The sequence below is a fragment of the Capra hircus genome, chromosome 15 (assembly GCF_001704415.2).
Source record: "Capra hircus breed San Clemente chromosome 15, ASM170441v1, whole genome shotgun sequence".
Classification (NCBI taxonomy): Eukaryota; Metazoa; Chordata; class Mammalia; order Artiodactyla; family Bovidae; genus Capra; species Capra hircus.
In genome coordinates this window covers 3091840-3106305 of record NC_030822.1, presented here as the reverse complement: position 1 = coordinate 3106305, position 14466 = coordinate 3091840, and the positions used below count along the sequence as shown (strand labels likewise).

At 39.6% G+C, this 14466-nt stretch overlaps 1 protein-coding gene and 1 non-coding gene across 2 annotated transcripts in view; both read left to right on the top strand.

Moving 5' to 3' along the window:
- Window positions 1-14466, top strand: part of LOC102169497 — a 38313-nt gene that overhangs the window by 17346 nt on the left and 6501 nt on the right. The gene's annotated exons all lie outside the window — the stretch shown is intronic.
- LOC102169204 (putative olfactory receptor 5AK3) lies at window positions 3694-4701 on the top strand. Its single transcript, XM_005690276.3, has one exon. The coding sequence runs from the start codon at window positions 3705-3707 to the stop codon at window positions 4632-4634; it is 930 nt and encodes a 309-aa protein (XP_005690333.1). The 5' UTR covers window positions 3694-3704; the 3' UTR covers window positions 4635-4701.

Genomic DNA, 14466 nt, shown 5'->3' with positions numbered 1-14466 from the left:
AGTCTGTTGTTCCATGTCCAGTTCTAACTGTTGCTTCCTGACCTGCATACAGATTTCTCAAGAGTCAGGTCAGGTGGTCTGGTATTCCCATCTCTTTCAGAATTTTCCACAGTTTATTGTGATCCACACAGTCAAAGGCTTTGGCTTAGTCAATAAAGCAGAAATAGATGTTTTTCTGGAACTCTCTTGCTTTTTCCATGATCCAGCAGATGTTGGCAATTTGATCTCTGGTTGCTCTGCATTTTCTAAAACCAGCTTGAACATCAGGGAGTTGACGCTTCACGTAATGCTGAAGCCTAGCTTGGAGAATTTTGAACATTACTTTCTAGCATGTGAGATGAGTGCAATTGTGCGGTAGTTTGAGCATTCTTTGGCATTGCCTTTCTTTGGGATTGGAATGAAAACTGACCTTTTCCAGTCCTGTGGCCACTGCTGAGTTTTCCAAATTTGCTGGCATATTGAGTGCAGCACTGTCACAGCATCATCTTTCAGGATTTGAAACAGCTCAACTGGAATTCCATCACCTCCACTAGCTTTGTTCTTAGTGATGCTTTCTAAAGCCCACTAATGTGCCTATATATCTTTGTTTTTGTAGTCATTAATTCATCTAGAATATGTACTTCGTGTGTGTGTCTGAGTTAAGTTTTATTTGAGGCAAAATAAGGGCTGCAGTCCTGGAGACAGCACCTTAGATAGTTCTGAGAAGCTGCTCCGAAGAGGTAGTGGGGGAAGCTCAACTTTATAAGAGGTTTTCTGCTTGTCACAAGGAGCTGATGTCATCACAAACGGATTTAGTGCTTTCCTAGATATGAGGAGATGCAAGGATTCAGATCATGAAATCAGTTCCTTAAAATACCTATCTACCTGAAGACCTGTTCTACCAGTTTTCCTGGAGCACAAAATGCCTGTGCCTCCACCCTGAACTCCCTTCCGGGCACGTCCAAGGTCAACAGCTGCAGGAGCACAGGATTCAATCTGCGGAAATTGTGGAGGCAGATGGCAAATGCCCTTGGCATTGTTGTTCGGTCACTGGCAAATGCCCTTGGCAGTGCCAGTTTGTAGTTGACGGGTACCCCAAATGGCCATAAACTGAACCGTACTTTGGGAGGCATTCCATGACCATCCACCCACATTGCTAAGGCTCTCTCCTAGTTCCAGAGCAGAGTTTGCTGGTAGACCACTGAGTGCAGTGTTACTGGGCTCAGCCTCACAGTTAAAGTTCTCTGGACACATGTCTGCTGTGGTCCAGGAAGGCTTCCCTCTTATTGCGTCTTCCCATAACTAGAGTGACACCATCACAGTCATTGATCACGTACGGAACTATATTCATCAACTGCTGCAAGCTGCCTAGTCATTACTTTCATTGGAGGCTCAGTTACATATTTGGTGCAAAGTATGTACTTATAATGGAAATTATGGACCAAAGGGAGGTATGTGTTTAATTTTATTAATATTTCCAAACTTGTCTCCAATGTGACTATCCTAATTTACCTCCACATCAGAAATATGTGAGTCTACATTCTCACCTCAACTTTGCATTTTAGACTGAGAAGTGTAAAATTCTACTTCAAGGCAGTACTAATATACACATATCTGATTACTGGTGAGTTGTTATATGTGATATTTTCCTATTTGCCATATAAGTTTCCCTTTTACAATTGTCCTGATTATATCATTTGTGAATTTTTCCCATGGGACAATTTATAGAAATTACTTACACTGGATACCAATTCTTTGATATTTGTATGTGTTTCAAACAAATTTACATAAATAAATATTGGAATTAATCATTTCAAAAATGTTTGGTAGAAGTTACCTATAATATACTGGATCTATTATCTATAAACTTTTAATAAAAGTCAAATCTCATAATGGTTTTAAAATATTTAAATATTTTGCACATACACACAGAGTGAGACACACAGTGACTACTATTACTCTATCCTGTTTTCCTGCTTCCTCTTTAAAAAAATAAATACTGAGAAACACGAATAAGATTTATCAAATTATACATAGGATATAAAATGTGATGTGCCATAAACACCATATGCCAGCAACCTAAAATGAAAAAGTTTTATTATTGCATTTTACTATCCTGGGGAAATGAACTGGGAAATTAAGTTTATTTTTCAAACAAACAAGCATAAGGCAAATAAATGAAGACTTGTTATTTTACATTTAAGAATTTCTATTTTCTAAAGGATAAGCAAAATTAATAGATGATAGAACGTGAGAAAAATTTTCAGGCAACAACTGACAAGATATTCAAATCTTAGATAAACAAAGAACATATAAAATCAATCAATAGAAGGATTTATAAATAATATAAATAGGCAATTTACAAAACAATAGAACCCCCAAAGTCTAAGAAGAATATTAGACAATAATCAAATTTTTGTAATTAACGGGGACAAATGAATAAAAATGAGACAACACTTTGTACCTATTTTCCTGGCAGAAAAACATTAGGAAAATAACAAATTTTCACTAGGAAGTGAGGACATGGGAATCACCATGCATGGATAGTATGACTGTACATTGGGACATCCATTATAGAAAGTGATCTGGAAAACCTTGACTAATTTAAATATGAGTATACCTCCAGATCAAAAAATTTTTCTCTAGGAATACATCCTACAAAAATTTCACACTGGGTTATTTGGAGTGGAGACAAGTTGTAGGCAGTCTGCTATCCATCACTAGGAAAGCACACTGGTAAATTAGGACGGATGGACACCACTGAGCAGTGCTACTCAATGTGTGGTCCACGGACCAGCACCCATCCTTGGACACTCTGTTTCTAGTCTGTGATGGGGCAACTACTGAAAGGGAGATCGGGCACTTAAATGATCACAAAATGTTCACAATGCTGAGAATTTTTCATTGTTTTTTACAAAAGTAAAGGATCACAAAAGATTGGAACTTTTATAAAGAAATAAATCCTTTACCAACCATAAATACTGTCATAAACACTTCCATAAGGAACTCTACAATTTCACTGAGACCATCATAGCAGGGAAGATCTGTTAAGGAAAGGAAAAGGATAAAAGGAAAAATACGAAGATGAGTGTAAACAAGATCTTATAGAATTCTATGGATTTCAAATACAATGATTAGTAATTAAACCAATTAGAATTTCTAATTAAAGTATGTGAGCATGCTTGCATGCTCAGTTGATTCAGTCACGTCTGACTCTTTGTGACCCATGGACTGTAGCCCACTGGGCATCTCTGTCCATGGGATTCCCCAGAAAAAACTGGAGTGGGTTGCTGTGCCTTCCTCCAGGGGAGTTGAACCCATGTCTCCTGTGTTTCCTGCATTGCAGGCTGATTCTTTACCCACTGAGCAAGCTGGGAATCCCAATTAAAGTATAGGGAGCATAAAAGAAAGAATGATTAGAGTATTTCTTTATGTATATCTCGTTTGTTCCTGGATTGATATACTTATGAAATACCCATCACTCTGCACTTTGAGAACACAGATGCTCTTTGGTCCACAACAACATCCCCAAACTAAAAATATCTCAGTCAAATATCAAGGTTCAGCCTTTAAATATCTCAGTCAATTATGTCATGGAAATTATTCTCTGACCCTACTGTGAAGTTATATATTGTACTATTTCCAGTTCTAGAATTTAAGAATCACAACAGTCAGCTTTCTCTGCTGTTTCTTTGCAACTTTTCAGCTGATAATCGTTACAAGCCATGGGACAAAAAAATGGCGCTGAAGTAACTGAATTCATTCTCCTGGGATTCGCTGGTCAGCATAAGTCTTGGCATGTCTTTTTCACAGTATTTCTAGTGATCTATGTGGCCACCCTAGTGGGTAACATTGGCATGATCCTCCTCATCAAAACTGACTCTTCCCTTCACACCCCCATGTACTTTTTCCTCCAAAACTTGGCTTTTGTTGATCTCTGTTATGCCACTGCTATCACTCCGAAGATGTTGCATAATTTGATGAGCACCAAAAATTCCATCTCATTCTTTGGATGTATGGTGCAACTGCTAGTCTATGGTACCTTTGTAACAAGTGATTGCTATATCCTGGCAGCTATGGCAGTGGACCGTTATGTGGCCATCTGTAACCCACTTCGCTATGCAACTGTCATGTCCCAGAGAGTCTGCAGTCAACTCTTAACTGGTTCATACTTCATGGGTTTCCTGAACGCTTCTGTCAATGTAGGTTTTACTTTCTCACTGACATTTTGCAAGTCCAATAAAATTAACCACTTTTTCTGTGATGAGCCCCCAATTCTGGCCCTCTCATGCTCTGATATTTACTTCAGCATCATGGTACTAGCAGCCTTTGTGGGGTTTAACTTGACATTCACTATATTGGTCATCATCTTTTCCTACATGTTTATCTTGTCTGCCATCCTGAAGATCTCTTCTGCTGCAGGAAGGAAAAAAGCCTTCTCCACCTGTGCCTCCCACCTGACAGCTGTCACCATTTTCTATGGAACACTCTCTTATATGTATCTGCACCGTGGTACCATAGAGTCTCAAGAGCAAGAAAAAATGGCTTCCATTTTTTATGGGGTTGTGATTCCCATGTTAAACCCTCTCATCTATAGTCTGAGAAACCAAGATGTAAGAGAAGCCCTAAAAGAGGTTAGAAAAAAGTGTTTCTAGACTGAACATCAATTATGAACTCAGCCAGTCCAGGTTTGATGCAGGATACAGGATGTTTGGGGCTGGTGCACTGGGATGACCCAGAGGGATGGTACGGGGAGGGAGGCGGGAGGGAGGTTCAGGATGGGGAACACATGTACACCCATGGCAGATTCATGTTGATGTATGGCAAAACCAATACAATATTGTAAAGTAATTATCCTCCAATTAAAATAAATAAATTTAAATTTAAAAAAAAAGAAGCAAGAACAATTCTCTCTCATTTTTCAACAGCAGAAGGTGTTTCAAATATTTGTGAATTCCAAGTTAAGTGAAAGTCACTCAGTCGTGCTGACTCTTTGTGATCCCACGGACTATACAGTCCATAGAATTCTCCAGGTCAGAATACTGGAGTGGGTGCCATTCCTTTTCCAGGGGGTCTTCCCAACCCAGGGATCCAACCGAGGTCTCCCACATTGCAGGTGCTTTCTTTACCTTCTGAGCCCACCAGGGAAGCCCAAAAATACTGGAGTAGGTAGCTTGTCCCTTCTCCAGTGGATCTTCCCAACCCAGAAATAGAACCGGGGTCTTCTGCATTGAAGGAGGATTCTTTACCAGCTGAGCTACCAGGAAAGCCAATGAGTTCCAAAGGCATTCTTTAATTATATCAATAGATCTGAACTTTAATGAAAACATCTTAAGTGATTAAATAATTTTCTGTCGAGAGCTGCATTAGGCATTACCAACAAAGTGGAAGCATGGCCCCAACCCCCCTCTCTTTGTCCCTCAGGCATGGACCTGGGATGAAGGAGTTAGGCTTTGTGATTCTGACTTGTTTTTTCCTCTCCTCTACTGAGTTGATTGAAAAGGAATATTAAGGTGCTCATTGTTCTTGAGAGGAACATGAGAAGGCACAAAGCCTTCTGCAGCTGTGCTCAGAGAATAATTCATAAAGTTAATCACTGACATTTGTTTAAGGACTTTTACAAAAGAGTGTTCCAGGATGAGCACATAGGCTAAAGCTTGAAGACATGGGAGGGATTGCTATCTGAAGCCTATTTGTGAGGAAAATGTTTATGGCAAAGGAGTTTACTGAATTTAGGGCTTAGAAATAATTAAAATAGTTAGAAGTAAAAGATTTAAGGAATGTTGTAATGTTAGCATGTTTTACTATAGCTTATAGAGGTTAGGAATTTTAGAGATACTGGTCCCATCACTTCATGGGAAATAGATGGGGAAACAGTGGAAACAGTGTCAGACTTTATTTTGGAGGGGGGCTCCAAAATCACTGCAGATGGTGACTGCAGCCATGAAATTAAAAGACACTTACTCCTTGGAAGAAAAGTTATGACCAACCTAGACAGCATATTCAAAAGCAGAGACATTACTTTGCCAACAAAGGTCCATCTAATCAAAGCTATGGTTTTTCCTATGGTCATGTATGGATGTGAGAGTTGGATGGTGAAGAAAGCTGAGCACTGAAGAATTGATGGTTTTGAACTGTGGTGTTGGAGAAGACTCTTGAGAGTCCCTTGGACTGCAAGGAGATCCAACATGTCCATTCTGAAGGAGATCAACCCTGGGATTTCTTTGGAAGGAATGATGCTAAAGCTGAAGCTCCAGTACTTTGGCCACCTCATGCGAAGAGTTGACTCATTGGAAAAGATTGTGATGCTGGGAGGGATTGGGGGCAGGAGGAGAAGAGGACGACACAGGATGAGATGGCTGGATGGCATCACTGACTCAATGGACGTGAGTCTGAGTGAACTCCGGAAGATGGTGATGGACAGGTAGGCCTGGCCTGCTGTGATTCATAGGGTCGCAAAGAGTCAGACACGACTGAGCAACTGAACTGAACTGAACTGAAATGAAATGAACTGAACTGAACTGAACTGAACTGAATAGCTAGAAGCGTTGTTAAGAGATAGTGAGCTCAAGATGTTAGGGGCAAACAGGATTTAGAAAGATAAGAAATAAACTGAGGAATGTAGCATGAGTTAAAATGTAATCACAAGCTAACTATAGGACACATAAGAGGAAGAACATAATAGATGGTAAAGCTGATTCCAAGAGAATCGATGAAGCAGGAACTCTGAAGGGCAACAATGATTTATGGAGATGATAAATCTGGGTGAGGGGGAACTGAAAATGTCAAACCTCTGACCTAATGCTTTTGTAAAAGTATAAAAGAAAATCTTAAACTTGAAATAAATGCGCAGTCCAAGAAAATTAAGAGGCTGCATCATTGCTCACCGACACCATCCCTCCCTTCAGGTTGAATCCCTGGCTGCTGGAGTTGGACTCCGGCAATGTTCTAATTCATATGTTTCTTAAAAAGGAAGTGTCTGAAAACATCTTTGCTACTCCTTTTGAACCTTTTGATGAGCCCTTTTTTCAAACACCTGCCCTTAAAAAACAATAAGAAAGTAGAGTGTATAAAATTTTTTAAATACCTTCTATATGTATAATATAAAAAGTCTTAGGACAAAAATCTTTTTTGGTGTCTGGTACTATTACTCTCGCTGTGAGTCTATAGCTAAGCTATTTTACTTTTATAAAGAATAACTGAAAGTGCCATTTTTGGAGAAAACATGCAGAAAGGAAAGGGGGAAAACCACTTCAGTGAGTCTGCATACATATGCAGACATTATGGAGTAGTATCTGTCCTTTCTGTGTATGTGTTCTAACCAGCTAGAAAGCTGACACAGGCGTCAGACAAATGCAGATTATATAAATTCATTTTGGTAAAATTGTATTTTAAGTATAACATGAATCTACAGCAATACCATCTTGCACATGTGTAAAATGCAGTGCAGAATTCGGTGCTACAGAATGAACTCATTTACCCAAAAGTGAGGCCTTGAGGTTGGAGAAGTTGAGGTTGAACAGAGAAAGTTATACCTGAGCTTGAACCTGAGGGGAGAAAAAAATTAATTACACACCCATCCTGTTGACAAGCATGTTTAAAAACAAAAAAAAAAGACTGAGATCACGTATTATGCTTCTTTCAATCTCATTTGTCAGTTAAACCATAGGATGTTGTAATTGAGAGGATTGGCAGGATGAGAGTTCACTGCCTTCTTCAATGTTTCCAGAAGTTCCAAATTGTGGACTGAATTATGAGTATAGAGGCATAGAGATATGGATCCAATTGTAACACAAACAGTATCAAAAGAAACCAAATGATACCAGCCCATGCAACACGGTGCATTTTTCTGCACTCTGGGAGAGAAAGCCAAAAATTATGAAACTCTGAAACTCCGAAACTCCAATACTTTGGCCACCTGCTGTGAAGAGCTGACTCATTTGAAAAGATCCTGATGCTTGGAAAGATTGAAGGCAGGAGAAGGGGACAACAGAGGATGAGATGGTTAGATGGCATCACCGACTCAATGGACATGGGTTTGGGTAGACTCCAGAAATTGGTGATGGACAGGGAGGCCTGGCGGGCTGCGGTTCATGGGGTCGCAAAAAGTCGGACAGGACTGAACGACTGAACTGAACTGATATTACTTAAGGTTGCTGGTGACCTGCTCATATTTGCAGAGAGAAACCTTATCTTCACCTGAAATGTAAGCAAATCCTCTTCTGAGAAGAAAGGAGAGATGTTTATATGTACCACCCTGAATCATCTCTGAAGACAGAGGCACTTCTAAGTCTTACTATTTTGATGTCTCCTTATACAAACATTCTTTAATGTAATATCTTTAAATACCTTGCATAGAGAACTTTGATTGTGTAGCTATATTCATGAAAAAAATCTGTATATTAAATAATATCACCTTAATATTTACAAAGTGAAAGATCACAAAATGCATGGGTGAAAAAAGCATAATGGTACTGTAATAGTAAATGTTAAACTTACCTCTCCCAGTTCATGAAAGATCAAGTTGAGAAAAAAAAATTTTTAATAAAGTTACAGAAAAACTATTTGATATAATTAATGAGAGTAAATACATACAGAAACTCTATATTGTGGAAGCCTACCAATCAAACATGCCTAAAATCAAAATGTAGGTGTATTTTGCTTCTTTAGCTCACTCCACAGAAGCTGTAGACATCTCAATAAGTGGGAATGGGCTTTTTATAGAATACATGCTTTGCTGAACGAATCCAAGTATGAATTAAGGAAGCAGATACTCTCTCTAGATTTAGTTACTGGCAAAAAGAAGATCAGCAACTGGGCATCTCAGCAGTCAGTGCTCAAGAGGTGCAAGGAATAAAGCAGGAAAAGTTATAGTGAGAAAGTAGCAGATACTTAGAGAGTTCTTAGTCTTTTTACAGTTTCCTTGTAGACTTGGGGAGTTCAGTTAGAAATGCTGTTTCTTATTGGTTTTTTGTGGCTATTGATACTGTGTTAGACACATCACAGTCTGGTTTATTGGAAGAACTGATTTTCCCCTTCAAAATAACTTGAAATCAAACAAATATCTCTCTTTGTTCCTTCTTTCTCTTTCTCTCTTTCTTTCTTTCCTTCCTCTTCCCGTCCCTTTCTTCTTTCTTTCCTTTTTTTTTTAAATTCTTTCCTATGTCCTTTTTAAGTATCCCAGGAAGAATTACAGACATACAATGGACTCCAAAAATCAGAAATAGTGTAGAAAATATTCTCTGATCTAAAGCAGTAGATCTAGAATTTAAAAGTAAAGCTTGAAGTTAAAAACACCTAAAATTCTACCACTTAAAACTGAAATTCTCATTTAAACAACTCTTTGGTTGGTTAAAACAAAATTGACAAATATTTATAAAATAATATTTTACAAACATTACATTACAAACTATAAGGGGTATTCAAATAAATTTTTATAACTTTATAAATACTTGAGTTAGTGAATAGGAAATAATGATAAATTAAGTAAGTATACATTTCAAGGTATCAGAAAATAATATTAAAGAAAGGAGAGGAGAGGAGCGATTTTTTTAATTGATGTTGAAAACCCCATAAATGACAGAAATAATAAATGAAAGAACTCATTCTCCAAGGAGAAGGAAATGGCGGCCTGGTCCAGTGTTCTTGCCTGGAGAATCCCAGGGATGGGGGAGCCTGGTGGGCTGCCATCTATGGGGTCACTAAGAGTCGGACACGACTGATCAACTTCACATTCACTTTCATGCATTGGAGAAGGAAATGGCAACCCACTCCAGTGTTCTTGCCTGGAGAATCCCAGGGTCGGGAGAGCCTGGTGGGCTGCCATCTATGTCTGCCATCAGACATGACTCAAGCGACTTAGCAGCAGCAGTAGCAGCATTCTCCAAACCTAAAAATAACAATAAAGTGGATAAATAGTTTGCCGGCTTATCAATAAAATAATACTGGTGAACAAAGAAAATAATACTGGTGAACAAAGAGAAGAACACTGAAATCAACAATATCCAACTTTTTTTGAGAACCTAATGAAATTAGATTTTCTTTTTCTACTAGGAGAATGTTGGTTGCCAAAAAGGTAACAGAGAGGAGATTAAAGAGCATTTAACATAGAAGAAAGTCATGATAGTGCAGCCTTCCCCTAAAAAAAAGCACCGCATCCATTTGGAAAGAGAAAAAAAAAAAGTCTAAAATGATCACACACAAAAAAAAATCTCTAATGAAGACAAAAGTTGCCAGGCTTTAGCTGCCTGTTATCACGTCTAATTTAAAGACACGGTAAGCATATCTTGCAATAATATAATGAATATATATTGACCAATCTGAAAGGTTGTTGCTGAACCACAAGAGATGCCAGGATTCTTGGCCTACAGAGGAGAAGAATTCAATCAAGGGCCAGAAACGAGGCTTGATCACTCAGAGCTTTTCTGTAATAAAGTTTTATTAAAGTATAAGAGAGATACAGAAAGCTTCTGATACAAACATCAGAAGAGGGATGGAAAGTGCCCCCTCACTATGTTTAGTTCAGTTCAGTCGCTCAGTCACATCTGACTCTTTGCGACCCCATGGGCTGCAGCATGCCAGGGCTCCCTGTCCATCACCAACTCCTGGAGTTTACTCAAACTCACGGCCATTGACTCCAAGATGTCATCCAACCATCTCATCCTCTGTCGTCCCATTTTCCTCCTGTCTTCAATCTTTCCCAGTATTAGGGTCTTTTCAAATGAGTCAGCTCTTCTCATCAGGTGGCCAAAGTATGGCAGTTTCAGCTTCAGCATCATTCCTTCCAATGAACACCCAGGACTGATCTCCTTTAGGATGCACTGGTTGGATCTCCTTGCAGTCCAAGGGACTCTCAAGACTCTTCTCCAACACCACAGTTCAAAACCATCAATTCTTCAGTGCTCAGCTTTCTTTAGAGTCCAACTCTCACGTCCACACATGACTACTGGAAAAACCACAGCCTTGACTAGACTGACCTTTGTTGGCAAAGTAATGGCTCTGCTTTTTAACATGCTGTTTATGTTGGTCATAACTATTCTTCCAAGGAGTAAGTGTCTTTTAATTTCATGGCTGAAGTCGCCATCTGTAGTGATTTTGAGCCCCCAAAAATAAAGGTTGCCACTGTTTCCACATCCATTTGCCATTAAGTGATGGGCCCCGATGCCATGACAGTTTTCTGAATGCTGAGCTTTAAGCCAAATTTTTCACTCTCCTCTTTCACTTTCATTAAGAGGCTCTTTAGTTCTTCTTCACTGTCTGCCATAAGGGTGGTGTCATCTGCATATCTGAGGTTATTGATATTTCTCCTGGCAGTCTTCATTCCAGCTTGTGCTTCATACAGCCTGGCGTTTCTCATGATGTACTCTGCAATATAAGTTAAATAAGCAGGGTGACAATATAGAGCCTTGACGTACTCCTTTTCCTATTTGGGACCAGTTTGTGGTTCCATGTTCAGTTCTAACTGTTGCTTCCTAACCTGCATACAGATTTCTAAAGAGGCAGATCAGGTGGTCTGGTATTCCCATCTCTTTCAGAATTTTATACAGTTTATTATTATCCACACAGTCAAAGGCTTTGGCATCATCAATAAAGCAGAAATAGATGTTTTTCTGGAACTCTCTTGCTTTTTCCATGATCCAACAGATGTTGGCAATTTGATCTCTGGTTCCTCTGCCTTTCCTAAAACCAGCTTATGTATCTGGAAGTTCACGGTTCACATATTGCTGAAGCCTGACTTGGAGAATTTTGAGCATTACTTTACTAGCATGTGAACAATTACTTTACTAATTGTTCGATAGTTTGAGCATTCTTTGGCATTGCCTTTCTTAGGGACTGGAACAAAAACTGACCTTTTCCAATCCTGTGGCCACTGCTGAGTTTTCCAAATTTGCTGGCATATTGAGTGCAACACTTTCAGGGCATCATCTTTTAGGATTTGAAATAGCTCAACTGGAATTCTATCACCTCCACTAGCTTTGTTCGTAGTGACTCTTCCTAAGGCCCACTTGACTTCGCATTCCAAGATGTCTGGCTCTAGGTGAGTGATCACACCACTGTGATTATCTGGGTCGTGAAGATCTTTTTTGTACAGTTCTGTGTATTCTTGCCACCTCTTCTTAATATCTTCTGCTTCTGTTAGGTCCACATTGTTTCTGTCCTTTATTGAGCCCATCTTTGCATGAAATGTTCCCTTGGTATCTCTGATTTTCTTGAAGATATCTTTAGTCTTTCCCATTCTATTGTTTTCTTCTATTTCTTTGCACTGATAACTAAGGAAGGCTTTCTTATCTCTCCTTGCTATTCTTTGGAATTCTGCATTCAAATGGGTATATCTCTCCTTTTCTCCTTTGCTTTTGGCTTCTCTTCTTTTCATAGCTATTTGCAAGGCCTCCTCAGGCAGCCATTTTGCTTTTCGGCATTTCTTTTTCTTGCAGATGATCTTGCTCTTTGTCTCCTGTACAATGTCATGAACCTCCATCCATAGTTCATCAGGCACTCTGTCAATCAGATCTAGTCCCTTAAATCTATTTCTCACTTCCACTGTATAATCATAAGGGATTTTATTTAAGTTACACCTGAATGGACTAGTGGTTTTCCCTACTTTCTTCAATTTAAGTCTGACTTTGGCCATAAGGAGTTGATGATCTGAGCCACAATCAGCTCCCAGTCTTGTTTTTGATGACTGTATAGAGCTTCTCCATCATTGGCTGCAAAGAATATAATTAATCTGATTTCAGTGTTGGCTATCTGATGATGTCCATGTGTTGAGTATTCTCTTTTGTTGTTGGAAAAGAGTGTTTGCTATGACCAGTGTGTTCTCTTGGAAAAGCTGTTATTAGCCTTTGCCCTGCTTCATTCTGTATTCCGAGGCCAAATTCACCTGTAACTGCAGGTGTTTCTTGATTCCTACTTTTGCATTCCAGTCTCCTATAATGAAAAGGACATCTTTTTTTGGGTGTTAGATATAAAAGGGCTTGTAGGTCTTCATAGAACCATTCAACTTCAGCTTCTTTAGCATTACTGGTTAGGGCATAGACTTGGATTACCATGATATTGAAAGGTTTGCCTTGGAAACGAACAGAGATCATTCTGTCGTTTTTGAGATTGCATCCAAGTACTGCATTTCGGACTCTTTTGTTGACCATGATGGCTACTCCGTTTCTTCTAAGGGATTCCTGCCGGCAGTAGTAGATATAATGGTCATCTGGATTAAATTCACCCATTCCAGTCCATTTTAGTTTGCTGATTCCTAAAATGTCAACTTTCACTCTTGCCATCTCCTGTTTGATCACTTCCAGTTTGCCTTGATCCATGGACCTGACATTCCAGGTTCCTATGCAATATGGCTCTTTACAGCATTGAATCTTGCTTCTATCACCAGTCACATCCACAGCTGGGTGTTGTTTTTTCTTTGGCTCCATGTCTTCATGCTTTTTGGAGTCATTTCTCCACTGATCTCCAGTAGCATATTGGGCACCTACTGACCTGGGGAGTTCCTCTTTCAGTATCCTATCTTTTTGTCTTTTCATACTGATCATGGGGTTCTCAAGGCAGGAAAACTGAAGTGGTTTGCCATTCCCTTCTCCAGTGGACCATGTTTTGTCAAAACTCTCCACTGTGACCAGTCCATCGTGGGTGGCCCCACACGGCATGGCTAACATGGCATTGCTAGTGTTAGCAAACAAGTTCTATACTTTTTAATTAGTTATTCAGTTCAGTTCAGTAGCTCAGTCATATCCGACTCTTTGAGACCCCATGAATTGCAGCACGCCAGGCCTCCCTGTCCATCACCAACTCCCAGAGTTCATTCAGACTCACGTCCATCAAGTCCGTGATGCCATCCAGCCATCTCATCCTCTGTCGTCCCCTTCTCCTCCTGACCCCAATCCCTCCCAGCATCAGAGTCTTTTCCAATGAGTCAACCCTTCGCATGAGGTGGCCAAAGGACTGGAGTTTCAGCTTTAGCATCATTCCTTCCAAAGAAATCCCAGGGCTGATCTCCTTAAGAATGGACTGGTTGGATAGCCTTGCAGTCCAAGGGACTCTCAAGAGTCTTCTCCAACACCACAGTTCAAAAGTATCAATTCTTCGGCACTCAGCCTTCTTCACAGTCCAACTCTCACATCCATACATGACCACAGGAAAAAACCATAGCCTTGACTAGACGGACCTTAGTCGACAAAGTAATGTCTCTGTTTTTGAATATACTATCTAGGTTGGTCATAACTTTTCTTCCAAGGAGTAAGTATCTTTTAATTTCATGGCTGCAATCAACATCTGCAATGATTTTGGAGCCCCAAAAAATAAAGTCTGACACTGTTTCCACTGTTTCCCCGTCTATTTCCCATGAAGTGATGGGACCGGATGCCATGATCTTCATTTTCTGAATGTTGAGCTTTAAGCCAACTTTTTCACTCTCCACTTTCACTTTCGTCAAGAGGCTTTTTAGCTCCTCTTCACTTTCTGCCATAAGGGTGGTGTCATCTG